General features: G+C 39.4%; 1 protein-coding gene across 2 annotated transcripts in view; it reads left to right on the forward strand.

Annotated features, from left to right (window-relative positions):
• Positions 1-15152, forward strand: part of LOC116396130 (phospholipid-transporting ATPase ID-like) — a 33198-nt gene that overhangs the window by 2431 nt on the left and 15615 nt on the right. The window contains exons 1-5 of one of the 2 annotated variants that reach the window (XM_031870546.1): positions 27-1015; positions 8161-8245; positions 8988-9046; positions 11541-11654; positions 13428-13526. In XM_031870546.1, the coding sequence (XP_031726406.1) occupies positions 8203-8245; positions 8988-9046; positions 11541-11654; positions 13428-13526 (315 nt within the window). In that variant the 5' untranslated portion in view covers positions 27-1015; positions 8161-8202. Of the gene's footprint in view, positions 1-26; positions 1016-8160; positions 8246-8987; positions 9047-11540; positions 11655-13427; positions 13527-15152 lie in introns of those variants that run through there. The other variant, XM_031870545.1, reaches the window with a different exon arrangement.

Genomic DNA, 15152 nt, shown 5'->3' on the forward strand with positions numbered 1-15152 from the left:
GTGTGTGTGTGTGTGTGTGTGTGTGTGTGTGTGTGTGTGTTACAGGCAGTTAATAAGAGAGAAAAACTTGTGTATGTGACTGAACCTCAGCAGCTTCGTCGAAACTGAACACTGACAGGAGGTCATCCTTGAATCTGATCTCGTTAACTGTCAGCCAGCTGCACTAATGAATCTGGGTTTGTGTCGCAGCTTGAAGGTTGTACCGTTGTTACATTGATGAGTCTTTGTGGTGCATGGAGGAGGTTATTGAGCGTAAAAGGTCAATCAAAATGTTGGGGTTTTATCAGGTAAGGTGAGAGGAGGAGTGGCTCCGTGGCCCGAGAGGTCAGGTGAATTATTCAGAGGTCGATTGTTCGGGTCTTTTGGTGCGGCGCTCGGGGCTCGGCGCTGTATTGTGCCCATGTGTCATAACTGCATCTCACTTTTCCCATTCCTGCTTTGTTAATGCTCAACATCATCATCAGCGGAGAAAGAGCTCTTAATGGGCGACAGCTCTATTCCTGTATCAGAGTCACAAACCCAATATCTCTTAGTGTCTTTAATTCACTGTAGAAGATTGTAATATTGATTGCTGATACCGACCTGTACGCACGCCAACGTGTGAATAAGGTGAGGCAATTCAATCACTGGGCAGAAGATAAATAAAACACAAATCTGTATTTATTTTGTAGATTCTTTTCCTCATACTATCTTCAAAATGTAGTTTTGAGTTGACCTTCTGTTTTACGTGTGCAACTACAGTGATTGTGTGTTGGGCTCGGAGCGCAGCCAAAACACAGGTGACCTACACTCAATACTGTTCCTGAACGCATCCAGAGAGTTGCATCCAGGGTCGAGTACTGAAGCTGCTGCTCTGTGTCAATGCTGCTGGGGCTGCGTCTGCTGTGTAAAACACGGTGTCGGCCATCGGGCTTCTTTGGATTTGTCATAAACTCGGCAGCAGTTAGCATACACTCTGCAAGAAGTGTTTCCCACAACAGCTCCAACTGTAAAGACCTCCACCACAGAGCTCAGGGTAAGAGGGGGTGAGTTTCTGTTGAGATGTGGTTGAACTGTGGGCAGGTGAAATCCAGAGCCCTCTGCAGAGTGAAAGTTTTACTCATTTCTGTATAATTCATTCATTTGTCATTTCTGTATGACCTAGATAAACCTTTTTTTAAAGCAACAATACATGTAGGCTTTTACTTCAACAGTCCAAAAAAAGTTAGTTGCAGCCCTGATGTAGCTAATAAAGCAGGAGTAATATAATCTGATGTTAATACAACTTGACAGGTTTTGGTAGTCGGTGTGGGACACATTACGGTTGGATAACTTCCAGCCATGCTGGTCTATTTAAAACTTTTTACCCAAGACTTTAAACTTTAGACGGACACTTCTTTACTGAAGTCTGTGCCACCTTTCCTACGACTTTGTGTGGAATCTCACCACCTCTAAAATATATTAAACCTTCCTTCTGAACACACCTCTACATGTTCAATATAAGCTGCTTTGTATTGATAAACTGTAACTCACTTTCTGCTGTTTAGGGCACAGTTTGGATTTCTCTCTTTAGTTCTTTTTATCTTTCTTTCCCTTTTATGTAAAGAAGTGATTGCATATGACGTCAGAGTTTATTGTCCAAAAGGGTAAATCTAAAGTATTCTGGAGGGAAGATACACGTAGAAATGTACTTGTAATGACATCAGATGCGCGATTTGGAGACTGTCGACTTACTTAGCAGTGCATGTTTGAGTAGCTGCATTAGAGTTGCATGCTGGTCTAAAAGCTGTCTCCCCTGAATCCCCCTGAAGTGGCTCACAGCCCCGTTATTCATGGCATACCGTACGTGCCCTGATTTCCACAGAAGTTGCTGTTGGGGACAATGTAAGAACTCTCTATCAGTGCTACTTCCTGCAATTGTTGAGTCAATGTAACAGACTGAAATCTGAGGGCAGATAGGGTGGAAAAACACAGACGCCCAATTTTAAGTGTTTTGCAAAATCAACAGTTGCAGTTTTCATACAGGAAGATGGTTTGCTTTGAAGACTTTTAGCTTCATAGAAATTCTTAATAATCAACTTTAGAAGGTGAAAGCTTTGGTTCTGTGCTACTGTTCCCTCCCTGCCTTCCTTTGTTGTATCCGTTGCATTGGCCAACGATCTGAACTACACAGGATGTACCGTGTAATCCACAGAGAGAAGCTGACTGACACGGCAATGATGAAGATGAACTGATTTATTAGCTGATTATTTTTATTTAATTGACCTGTTGTTTGGTCCAACAGTGATCATCATCAAACGTCTTGTTTTGAAATCCAAAGATATTTAGTTTAGCAAAAGAAGCCAGTTCTCCGTTTTGAGAACCATCACGTTTTTGCTTAAAATGACTTAAATTATCAATTTATTATCAAAATAGCTGCAGATTAATGTTCTGTCGACCAACTAATGGATTAATTGACTCATTACAGCTGTGCTTCGCTCTATGGCTTTATGCTTATAGTTGCTAGTGTGGGGCTTCAGCTATTATTAGCCAGCAGCCTGATAAGACAAGTACCTGTTGAAAGAGATGAGACAGAAAACATATGCTCTCTAAAAACCAAACCAGGCTCTCTTCTGAGATTTAAATAAACACTTTAAACAGAATACATCAGTGAGGTTTCTGAGAGTTTCATACTCTGTTACAGAGTTTGTTGATGCTTTATGAAGGAGATCTTTCAGACACCTTCCTGTGGTTCGTTTAATTATGAACGGATTATGAAAGGAGCCTGTCAGGCAAAGAGACACAAAATGAAATCACATGGACTCAAAACGACTACAAAGATGCAAAACGACCAGAAAGAGGCGCAAAGAGACTCAAAGCAGCTACAAAGAGACTCAAAACGACAAGAAAAAGATGGAAAACAACTACGTAAAGATGCAAAACTACCACAAAAAGAGACACAATTACTATAGGAAACAGAAAGAGACACAAAATGACCACAATTAGATGCATAATAGTCATAAACAGACTCAAAATGAACACAAACAGACTCAAAACAACAACAAAGATGCAGAATGACCACAAAGATTCAATAAAACAAAGACATTACAAAGGAATGCAAAATGGCTATAAAGAGATACTAAATGACAAAGACGCATAATGATCACAAAGGGATAAAAAAATGACTGCATAGAGACTCAAAACAAACAAAGAGGAATCAGAATGACCACAGAAATAGGGAAAAGTACTCCTCTGCACACCTTTCTCTCCTCGTCCTCCTTGAGAGGGGACCTCATTTATCCGGAGCTCTGTTTGCTATCAGACAACACACGCAGAGGGGAAACATGCTGAAAACGCAGCAGCTGTGCTCATTGGCTTATCTGTTACTGTGGGTGATCGTGTGATATGCTGATCTATGGAAACAATTACGCAACATCTGCAATCTTTCCCCAGTTGTTTCAAGTGTTTGTGGCGTTATAGTCGAACAGTGCATCGCTGTTAGAACTGTTTTGCTTGGTGTGTTTCAGGTCATTGTACTGGTGTAAGTTTTGATAACAGCAGTGGTTTGGACGTGCTGGACTGCAGCATGTTTCAAGAGAGAGAGAGAGCAAAGCTATTCATGATGGCTGCTATTTCATGCTTAATGACCAAATATGTTAGGCCATTAACATGCAGTCCTCCGCTAAAGTAGCTTTTAAAATGTATTATTCACAATCATTTACATTTGGAGTAATCAGCAGATTCCTTTCTTAATTTACTGATTAATTGTTTTGTCTGTAAAATGTCAGAGAATTATAAAAATATCCATCAAAGGTTTCCAAAGCCCATCGTTTCTTGTTTTGTCTGACCAACAGTGAAAAATCCAAAGACATAGTTTACTGTCATAGTTTATATGACAAAGAAAAGCATAAAATCCTCACATTTGAGACACTGGAACCAGACAATGTTTCACATTTTTGCTGGTCAATTACAGATTAATTCATTTTTGTTCTGATTGTTAACGAGGTAAAGATATCTTTCAAATAAGAGACTGAAAAATGGAAAGTGGTGCTTGTTTGAGTGTCACTGCGTCTTCAATACAGAGCAAAAGTTTGCGACATTAAATTAAAAGTTTGCACCCAGTAATTTATATTATGTTCTGAGGATGTATAATGTCAGCTGTTGTTGGAGTAAATAGAAGGATAACAAGGGCTCTTCAGTCAGTTCGATACAAAGGCATCTGTCTGCACACACACACTCACACTCACTCAGAGGAAAAGGTAGTTTCTTTCAGCTGCAAACAAGCGGTCAGTCTTGATAATAGAGCACTGTTGAGTTTGAGAAACCAGAGATCACTAATCGGACAAGACAGCCATTCATCTGTGTGACCTCCGACCTGTTGAGCCAGTCACAGGTGGCTGTGACACTGGGATACTGTTACTGCACCTTTGTCCGCCTGGAATAGCATTAATTCCAGTGTTTGTTGCATTTAGAAAGTAAACAGTTGTGCATGTGTGTTTGTTGTTTGTGCGTGCGTGAGAAAATAAAAGCTGAGATGGATCAGTAGGACGTGTGGCTGAAGTATCACCGTTTTTAATTGGTAAACCGCGAAGTGTTGTGATTAAAGACCCACTTTATGTTTTCCCACTGTGGCTTTAAAGGTACATGTGAAACCGTTTTTAACCATCCGACCTATTTAAACACCACAAGTAGAACATCTGGATGGAAGTGGAACTGGAGCGTCATGTTTAGAGGTGTTATCGTACTTTCCGTCATTGGCTTCCATCGAGTTTTTGCACTGTGTACAATATAAATCTGCAGATCCTTGAAACGTGCTTGTGTCTATAATCTGTTTGCAGTGAACAAGTTTGCATTAATCGTTCTCAGAGTTACATCGTCATTGTGAGGTAATCCAAAGTCCTTTAGTATAAATCGGCAGTTATAACTGAACACGTGAATCCTTAATTATGATATAGTCATAAAGGGAAGAGCGGCCAGAACAGCTGACTGGACATGTGGTACAAACGGCACCACTAGCACCATGAGCGTAATGTATTATTTGCTTGTAGCATCCTCATCTTCATGCTGAGTTATTATTTAAAGCTGGAGATCTGTTTCTGGTTACAGCTTCTCATCCTTGGCGGAGCATTAAAATCAGGTTCACTCCATTTATAAATAGACAACTGTCTTTTATTATTATTTAGAAGTCACACAAGCAGAATAATCCTCTCCAAATGTGGTTATGTCATTCTTTGTTCTTGAGGCAGAGGCAAACCTCTTCGCCGTAGAAATCTTTGATGAGCAGGTCTTGCATTCAGCGGTCCGCCTTTTTCCTTCATATGTGTAAATCCGAAAGAGAGGGCTCCTGCCTGGCACAGGCTTCATGATGACGATCTGATCCAAGTCAAGTCACAAGACTTTAACTTCCAAGTCGAGTCTCAAGTCATTTATTCCAAGTTGCAAAAACAGTGACTCGAGTCGAGTCCACATCTCAGTGAACTTACAGGTGGTGGAACTACTTTGCACAAGAGTAAATTGTTGTTTGTGATCATTTGTTGTTATATAGATATTACATGCAGGTAACAAGAACTTCTAGAGTAACTTTACTTTTCTCCACAGCTGTGTTGTGTTCCCAGTATCTCCATAACTAAGTCACAGTTTTGTATCTGCGGTTTGTCTGCACTGTAAAGCCTGGAAAGCCTGAGTATCTGCCAAAGCCAAGAGCGTGAAACTCCCAAAACAACTCCCCAACACTCCCCACGCCGTCCAACGTCCAAATTCAAAGCCTCGTTAAATCTTCTCGATGACTGCAGTGGGTTTAAATGGCTCTCGTTGTCGGGTCACATGACTGTGTGTTTGGCTGTGGACTAAACTGGGTGGTTAATTTAGAGTGAATGAATAGGTGGACTGTCTGTGTGTGTTTTACAGAGCCTCGGCATTCCCGTTAAAACACACACATTGTTCAACAAACACATGTGGTTGATATTTATAGCTCCAGCGCTGATGTCACGCTTCCTGTCCAGGAGTCCTCAACATGGGCTGAGGGCACACACACACACACGCACACAGACACAGACGCACACAGACACACACACACGCACACAGACACAGACGCACACAGACACACACACACGCACACAGACACAGACGCACACAGACACACGCACACGCACACAGACACAGACGCACACAGACACACACACACGCACACAGACAGACGCACACAGACACACACACACGCACACAGACAGACGCACACAGACACACGCGCGCACACACACACACACACACACACCGTCCCTTATGACAACATTTGCACTTCATTAAGTTATTTTCTCTGGGGAATCTTTTACAAGATCCTCTTCCCGATACAACGAGATGTTTTTCATGTAATGACATCACTTTCTCATTATTGCGACACAACATAAGTATTCGGTTTTAAGAAGAAGATTTTCTCGTGAGAACAACATATCGCTTTGTGTCTTTTTGCACAGAATTAACATATTTTGGTTACAGTCATAAGTGGAAGAAGTACGTTACTTCAGTAAAATTAGAAATACCATAGTCTGAAAATACTCCATTACAAGTAAACGTCCTGTAGTCACAATTGTACAAATGTACTTAAAGTATCAAAAGTAAAAGTACTCATGATGCAGACTGGGAATATTATATTATTCTTTTTTTCACTAATGTAAGAGCATTTTAATGTTGTAGCTCATGAATGTAAATGTTTTACTTTGTGTACTGGGTAGATATGTTACTACAGCAAGTAACTACAGCTGGCAGATAAATGTCATGCAGTAAAAAGTACAATATTTCCCCCTGAAATGTAGTGAAGCAAAAAGTATAAAGTAGCAGGAAATGGTAATACTCAAGCGTGTCAAAATTGCACTTAAGCACAGCACTTGAGTAAATATACTAGGTTGCTTTTAACCACTGGGTGCAGTTTAGTTTGCAACTCCTCAAGGGGAACCGGGTTTGGAGCCACTGGCTTGGAACCATTAACTGGATTCAACATTTGGGTTTCGGGCTGCTGGTAAAGAGCAACCACAGGTGACCAGGGATGATTGTTGGGTCGGCGTGTCGGGGCTGTAAGAGGGAAGCCGCTAAAATAACAGCGGCGTGCCAACAGCTTCTTTTCGGCTGAGCTGGACCGCAGGGACCAGAGGTGGCTCCGGATTCTGAACTCAGAAGGAGCAGATAGCTTGAAGGAGTGGACGTCTGGAGCCTCCCGCTGAGTCACTCTGCCCAACACGGGAAACGCATTAAGAGGCTTCGAGGGCTGATGCAAACCTGAAGTAATGACTTCTGGATGGAAAAGGAGGAAGTGAAGGCAGATAAAAGCCCGTTTAGTGGAGTGAATGTAAATGGACGCAAGTCTTAAAACGAGGCTTTCCCTCCTCTTGTCTTCTCAACATGTTTTTTAATTCCTTGTTGCTGTTTGTTCAGCATCTTCACTTTATTCATTCATGTGTTGCAGGTAACACAAAAACCCCAGTGAGTGTTCAATGTAGTGTCCAGTTCAGATGTTTGGTTGAATGAAATGTGTAAAAACTCATTCATTTCAGGACATCAATGAGGAAGAGATCCTTTATTTATTTAGAATATTTCTTATTGTAGTTTTTCTCTGAGTGCAGTCTACATTGGTCCATAAGAGCAATCTCATTTTTACATTTTTCTTTTATAATAAAAACTTTAAAGCGTTCAATTCAAATGAATTAATCAAAACGAAAGACTCATGTTAAGAATGCAGCTTGTTGACGTGTAAACATGGCAGACTAAAGTAAACTTGACTGGAGGATTAGATTTGAACCTACGCATGCAGAGCACAATGGATTAGCCTAAACGTCCTAAATGTCTGGTTTTCAGGTGATTATTTCTCTTAACGCACGGTGGACCTTTTTGTAATAAATGACTCATTTACGTGGATGTTTACACCTTCTCTCTACTCCTCTCAAACACTTTTCCAGTCAGATATAAAATGTATTTTTAGAAGGAACCTCAAACCTGCTTTAACCTTAGTTTAAAAAGCCATACGACTGGGGAATGATTACCTCATAGGGCACATTACGGAAAATGTCCTAATGGCAGGAGAAAGCCGATGTTTGACGTGAGCAGTCGGGGGTGTGTGTGTGTGTGTGTGTGTGTATTTTCTGGTGATGGAGATATTTGGTGACTCAGAGTTTGTTCGGCCACAGTGTAACAGCTGTCTCTTCTTCACAGACGGCTATGATGGACAGATAGCAGGAGGAAGAGGAACAGAAGATGTCGTTCTTTGGCGTGGACTGTGTGAGGAAGAAAGAGAGAGGTAAGACTTCACCACATGGGTTTTACTCATCGTTAGACAAATAGTATACAAATAAAAACGACAAACGGTTGATTTTAAAGTGGGTTGTTTATGGATACTATACTAAACCATATATATGTACAGTTAAATCATTTTCATCTCCCTTTTTGGGATTTAATTGGCAGCTTTTCAAGTTTAAGTCACATCTGACATCAAGTAAAGTTGTGTCATTGCCCTTTTGTATGAAATGGTAAAGTATGTTGATATCTTTGTATACTAACTGTACACTGACAATGATGTAGTTAGTACATAAGAGTACACGGAGCGCTGCATTAGTATTGATGTAGTTAGTACATAAGAGTACACGGAGCGCTGCATTAGTATTGATGTAGTTAGTACATAAGAGTACACGGAGCGCTGCACTAGTATGTAGTAATGGATTTGGGACACAGTGCAAGTGCCTGCAGGCATGAGGCTGTGCTTTGAGCTAAATGCTAATCTAGCATGCTAGCAAGCTCACATTGACAATGCTAACATGTTAGCTGCTTGTCACATATTGTCAACGATTGTCACAAATTATTTAATATTCCAAATGAATCACAACATTTTTTTTCTTTCAAAAGATAGAAAATTAAGAGCGCTTTACAAAGTCAAGCATACTGTTGACCACAGGGGGTTAGGTTCCTATTATTCATCTGAACATTCACTCGTAAATTAATGTAAATTAATAACAATAACTTCTTTCTGTCTTCAAATCATGCAGAGCTGGAGAGGAAACTCCACGCCAACGACCGCGAGTACAACCTCCCCTTTAGATATGCAGTAAGTTGTTGACTCTTGAACAGCGGATGCAGCCGACTTAACTTGTAGACAAAACAGTTTGCGAGCACTTATCAGTGCAAATATTTAGAAGAGAAACTCTCCTTTGGGCTGTGTCCTGCTGCTTGAGTGTCTGGACGTTTTCAGGAGACTGGACGTCAGCCAGAGACAAAGAGGAGAGGTGGCTTCTGGGTAAAGTCATTCTCCTCGGTTTGTTCTCTGTGTTGCTGCACTTGAGGTCAAAACTCTGTTAGGTTTTAAAGATACACGAATGCATGGACGACCTGCATGCGTTTTGGTGTTTTGTGATTGGTTCTTAAAGGGTTACATTAGGCCATGAGGTGTGTAAGAGGTGTCACTTCTGAAAGGTCAACGTCGATTTTATTCAGAAAGAGTGAATGGAAATAAAAAGTATCTTGTAAATAAAGTATCATTTTGCTGTACTATTCAGGATAAATAGGACATCATGATATGTAAATAAAATAAGTAAAGGAAATTGGATATTGAAATGATAAATAGATATTATGAACTGGGAATTGACAGTAAAGATACTAAACTTTATTGATATATCACATTTCAAAACAGATTCACAAGACAATAAAATAAGTAAATGAGGAAGCACTTCATCCCTAATAAAACAGAGCAGAGGTGACAGATAAACAAATTATAATTGTAAAACAATATAACAAGGAAAATGTTGATATTTATACACACCAAAATAAATACTCGGCAGATGTTTAAAGACACACAGAAAATGGAACTGAAGAACCTGGAAAGGAAAATGGAGAATGCTTAAATAAGTGCCTTTTTTCCTCACCTTGTATTTTTCTATTTTCATTTTCAATGGGTTAAAATCATTCTGCATGGGATACACCTACAGTGGGAAATACCAATATGGGTGACACATTTTCCCTTGTGAATTTAAACATTTATAGTCGGATCAAAATCTGTGGGCGGTGGTGTTGTTCGTAAAGAGGCCGAGTGATAAGCTGACATGGGAGTCACAGACCGGCTGGTTAAGAGCTTTCAGCCTCCTGATAAGATCCACCTGGAACAGAAAGAATTCCTCCCACCGGATTAGACTCTCGTAAAGTCAAAACATCTTTCATTCACAAATAAGCTTAACAACACAAAGATTTCTAACATTTAGAATTTTCTGAGGCGCCGTAATCTGCCGTCTAGTTCTGTTTGAGCCTCTGCTTCACCTCAACATTTTAGGGATTCATCTAGAGGGAATTTTATACCTTTTTAATTTACCTCGAGAAGTGTTTCTAGTTTGTTTAATCACACACAACACACATTTATATCATTATTGACACCTTTTCACCTTTTAATTTAGCTTTTATTTCACACCTAACGCACTAGAACCAATATTTAGCTTGTTTTTTTGTGGATTTGAAACCATCAAAGAGCATTACGTCAGCGATCATATGAAGGTTATCTAATCCTGTTAGATAAAGTTCTCAGTTGGTAACAGTTTCAGTGTGAACTATTCCAGCTTAAGAAAACGTTTTGTAATGTTGCCCTTTTAAATGTCCAAAGGTCCACAAACGAAGGCAAATATTTGTTTAAGCCATGAATGTGATTACCCACCATGCATCTGTCTTGTCATCCCGGATGCATCGGGCCAGATTTCCATAATGTAGCTTTTATGGGTTCAAATAAACACTGTCCACAGAATAACACAATCGGCACACACTGACCTAACATGTAGAGCTCCAGTATGTGTATGTTTCCACCAGTGGTTGTCTGTTTGTGGCCGGTTTACGCCCCCAGCAGCAACCCCGTTATTGTGTTTTATTTGCTTGTTTTACTATCAGACATTGTTTTCTGTAAGATATATCTATATTGCTCTTTAATGGGTGATATAGATATTTATGTGTCTGATTGCTGAGCTAAAAGGACTTTCTCTAGAACTGTTTCTCAGGATAGAAAACCTTCTGAAACAACTTTTTGACCACTTACAATGTTAGCTTTGGTCATCTTAACGCTGAAATAAAATAAAATAAAATAATTTTAATACAAATACCTCAATACAAGTATTGATCACAGTGCTTTACAAAACTGAGCGATCTCGTTTGTCAGTGAGAAGGAAAAGAATGAATCCTGCAACAGTCACCATTTATTAACTAATTGATGCCTTCATTCAGCCGTAACATTTATTATATGAATTTGACTTTAATGATAATGACAGCATGGATGCGAGGTGTTGTAAATGTTCTATGAACTTTGTGATGGAGTATTTTCATTTCCTGTTTTAATGGTCATTTGCAGTTTCTCACAGACAAAATGTTTTCAGCACATTAACCACAGACACACTCGAGAAACCAGAACCTAATTTAAGATTCCTCCAACATAACGTGAGATCCAATAAGTGCCTTTGAGTTTCTCACTGTGACATAAAACTTGAATTATCTTGTTAAGGGTCCATAAGTATATTCATTCCCCCCAAAAAACATTTTCTTAACTTTACTCCCACTCTTTTAACCTCTTCCAGACGAACGCCATCAAGACCTCCAAGTACAACCCTTTCACCTTCCTACCTCTTAACCTTTTTGAGCAATTCCAGAGGATCGCTAACGCCTACTTCCTGTTTCTGCTGGCCCTCCAGGTGAGGGAAACAAACGCACACGCATGCAGGAGACATACAGGACTGCCATCCAACTGTCAGGCTTATTTAATGCAAAATGTTTGATGTGTCTCAAATAATGAAATGCAAATTAGTCCTGTTATGTTAGCTTCACGCCCACAATACTACAGTGTAAAAAAATACTCTGTTACAAGGAAAGTATTGCATTAAAATATGTTGAGTAAATGTTAGTGCTCTTGAGTAAAAGCACTAAGGTATTATCAGCAAAATATACCTAAAGTACCAAAAGTAAAGGTACTCATTATGCGGAATGTAAAACATTCGTTTCCCTGCAATTAAAACCACACAGACCATCTTTTTATTCACAGTGAATTGACACTATTTCTAATATAAAACTGTCGCTGGCCATTCACACAATCACTGTCACACAAACACAATCCAACAGGACACAACACGCAGCAACCGACTGCTGTTCCTCGCAGTGTAGCTGTGTGTTAACCAAACAGGATATGCAAGAATTATGTGCAATGAGATTAAGGAAGTGTGATATCCAGTACAGGAAGTTGCCTCATCGTGTGCAGAACGGTCATGTTGCACCACAGAGGACAGCAGTTTAAAATGAATGACATGCAACAGTTTCATATGTTTTCTGTGTAAGCTAACGTCCATGTTACTTTTCATGCATCAGAATCTGTCTGGTCTTTAGTGGGTCTTTATTGCACATTTAATAAAAAAACAGGAAACAACTTTAAACAGTTCTTTGATTCAAAACAGAACACTGATCAGCTCCTCCTTGTCACATGTTCTCATAAATGTCATTGAAATCTAGAAGCAAGTTTTTGAGCAACAATCAAAAACAAATCAGGAATGCGACCGTACAAATCCTCAGCACAGATTATTAACATCTACTGTATAAAAATTGGCACCTTTTATATTTTGAATTGCACGTCACTGTTAACCAGTTATTTTTATGACACTTACCGTTAACCTGTTTACATTTCTGTGCAATGTGTACATTTGTTTTTTGCACCTTTTTTGCACATTACTGACAATTTGTATTGCTTATATTTTGGTTTATCTGCAATCTATATATTTACAACTGCTGCACAAGAGTTTCCTTTGGGCTAAATAACGTTTTATCTTATCTCACCTTATCTTGAAATCAAGAAAAGCAATGTTATTTCGCTGTATGAACTCGTCTTCTAGAATGAATGAAATGCATATACACAGAGGTTACACAACATATTGATCAACAATGATTTGTCTTCTTCCTCAAATCTAGTTTAAATTGTGCTCATTTTGGTATTGTGCATGTATTCAGTTTTTAAAAACATGAGAACCAGTTTTAAACAGTACTTTTTTCAGAGTATTTATCTCTTTCTTCAAGTTCAAGTTTGACCCTAATTGACATAATGCACAATCTCCCACAAACATCTTTCGTTTTTTACCTCTCCACCACAATCTTTCCTGTCGGAGCAGTTTCAGATGAATTTAATCTCTTACTTGTTATTTGTGCGTCATGTTGTTTCCTGTTTTTGTTTGCTGTCTTCATTGATGTCATGTTATGTGAATGTTTTCTTTATTTTTAATTTTTTGTCCTCATTTCCTCTTTTGACTGAAGTCCCCTTACCTTTGGATCCCCTGTTCGCTTTGTTGTTTCACCTTTCACGAGCTATTGTATGCAAAAATAACCTCAGACTAAAGGGAACTAAAGACAGTTTTCTCTGTGTGTGTGTGTGTGTGTGTGTGTGTGTGTGTGTGTGTGTGTGTGTGTGTGTGTGTGTGTGTGTTCAGGTGATTCCTCAGATCTCCTCTCTGTCCTGGTTCACCACAGTCGTACCTCTGGTCCTCGTGCTGACGGTCACTGCTGCCAAGGATGCCACTGACGATATCGTAAGTGAATGTGTTTTGTGTAGCATTTCACCTTGAACAAATTCAACCTCTTTGATTTTTGAGGTATAAGTACAGTAAACAAAGATCTGCTCCTGAATCTATGCTGGCATCAAATTACACATACTGAAAGAGAAGAATCATGCAATACATGTACTGGTTGTTTTTACTTCCTGGTTCACAGTGGATTTAAAGCTCGACGAAGCTGATTTCACTGCAGACTTAACAAACATTAATAATCATTATCTGAAAAATGACAGCGTTGGGAGTTTGGTTGGCTTAAAACAGTGGGTCCCAAAGTTTTCTGTAAAGATTTTACATAGATATAGAGACTCAGCACATGTCTCTAAGTCTGGAAAATCTTCTCAGTTTGGGAACCACTGGCTTAAAACAATATCTGTTTACGTTTTCCCAACAAGTGACTTCTTCAGGTCATGTGAACTGAGACTGTCCCCTTCCAGCAGCAAAGGTGGAAGTAGCGTGATGTCGTCAGACGTGAGAATGGATGGTTGCGCTTACAAAGCTTGAGACTTTGAGAACAAAGACTTTGGTTTCGAGTCTGTCTCTTACCAACCGTCAACACTGGTCTATTTTAACCATTAACTGAAGGGGATCTTTCCATAAACTTGATCCAGTGTTTTTAGCTTCCAAGACTTTCACAGACCAAAACCAGAAAAGGAAACGATTGGAAACCACTTAAAAATAACAAGAACCTGTGACTTTAATGCTCACATTGACCGACCACGACGTGGCTACTCACACTGAAAGCAACTACAGAATATTGTACAGTTTTGTACTACAGTAGTCTCAAGAATACAGTTTCAGTCATATATATATGTGTGTATATACAGTATATATATATATATACACATAGATATGAAATACTCCACAAATTATATTAAAACAGGCTCAACCTGCAAAACAGCGAGCCAGATTGCTCAGGCAATAGTCCCAATTTATGAAATATGTGCTAAAATGTTTTAAAGTGTCTGCCCAGCTGACGATGTAGATAAACACACCCACTCCTCCGTCATCTGAAAAATAAGTAAGGATAACACATTCCAGCTGATTTCTTGATGATGTGTATTTTTAACGTGTAGCTGATAATCAACATTTACTCCCTGACTGTGGTGAAAACAGTGTCACTAGTATCAGCTGTCACATGTACAAAACACTTCACACTCCTCTTAACCATGTGACCTGAAACCAGCCTTTATCAGTCTGCCTTTGAAAATCAACACACTACATTCAGTCTTTTAATCAAAGGATCCATCTTCGGTAGAATTATTTCATCTGCCATATTTGTAAAAAATCTTGCGCTGATGCAGTTCTTCTTTAGTGACAAAGAAATAACATCACAAGGGAGGTGAGACTGATGAAGAAATAACAAAAGTTCCCCCCCTGACATCATGGCTGACTGACACTGCGAGTTCATCTGGAAGTAGATTATTTTTTGTTAATGATTGATGAACTGTTTTCTTTTTCTCTCATGGCTTACGGGAACCAAAACAAAATGTTCCTCGAACACAATGGAAGGAAAATGACTTTTCGTTTCAGCCGTCAAGGGCAGCCAAACAAGAGAGTGTGTGTGTGTGTGTGTGTGTGTGTGTGTGTGTGTGTGTGTGTGTG

Source organism: Anarrhichthys ocellatus, unplaced genomic scaffold (assembly GCF_004355925.1).
Source record: "Anarrhichthys ocellatus isolate YVR2014 unplaced genomic scaffold, GSC_Weel_1.0 scaffold53, whole genome shotgun sequence".
In the NCBI taxonomy this organism is placed as follows: Eukaryota; Metazoa; Chordata; class Actinopteri; order Perciformes; family Anarhichadidae; genus Anarrhichthys; species Anarrhichthys ocellatus.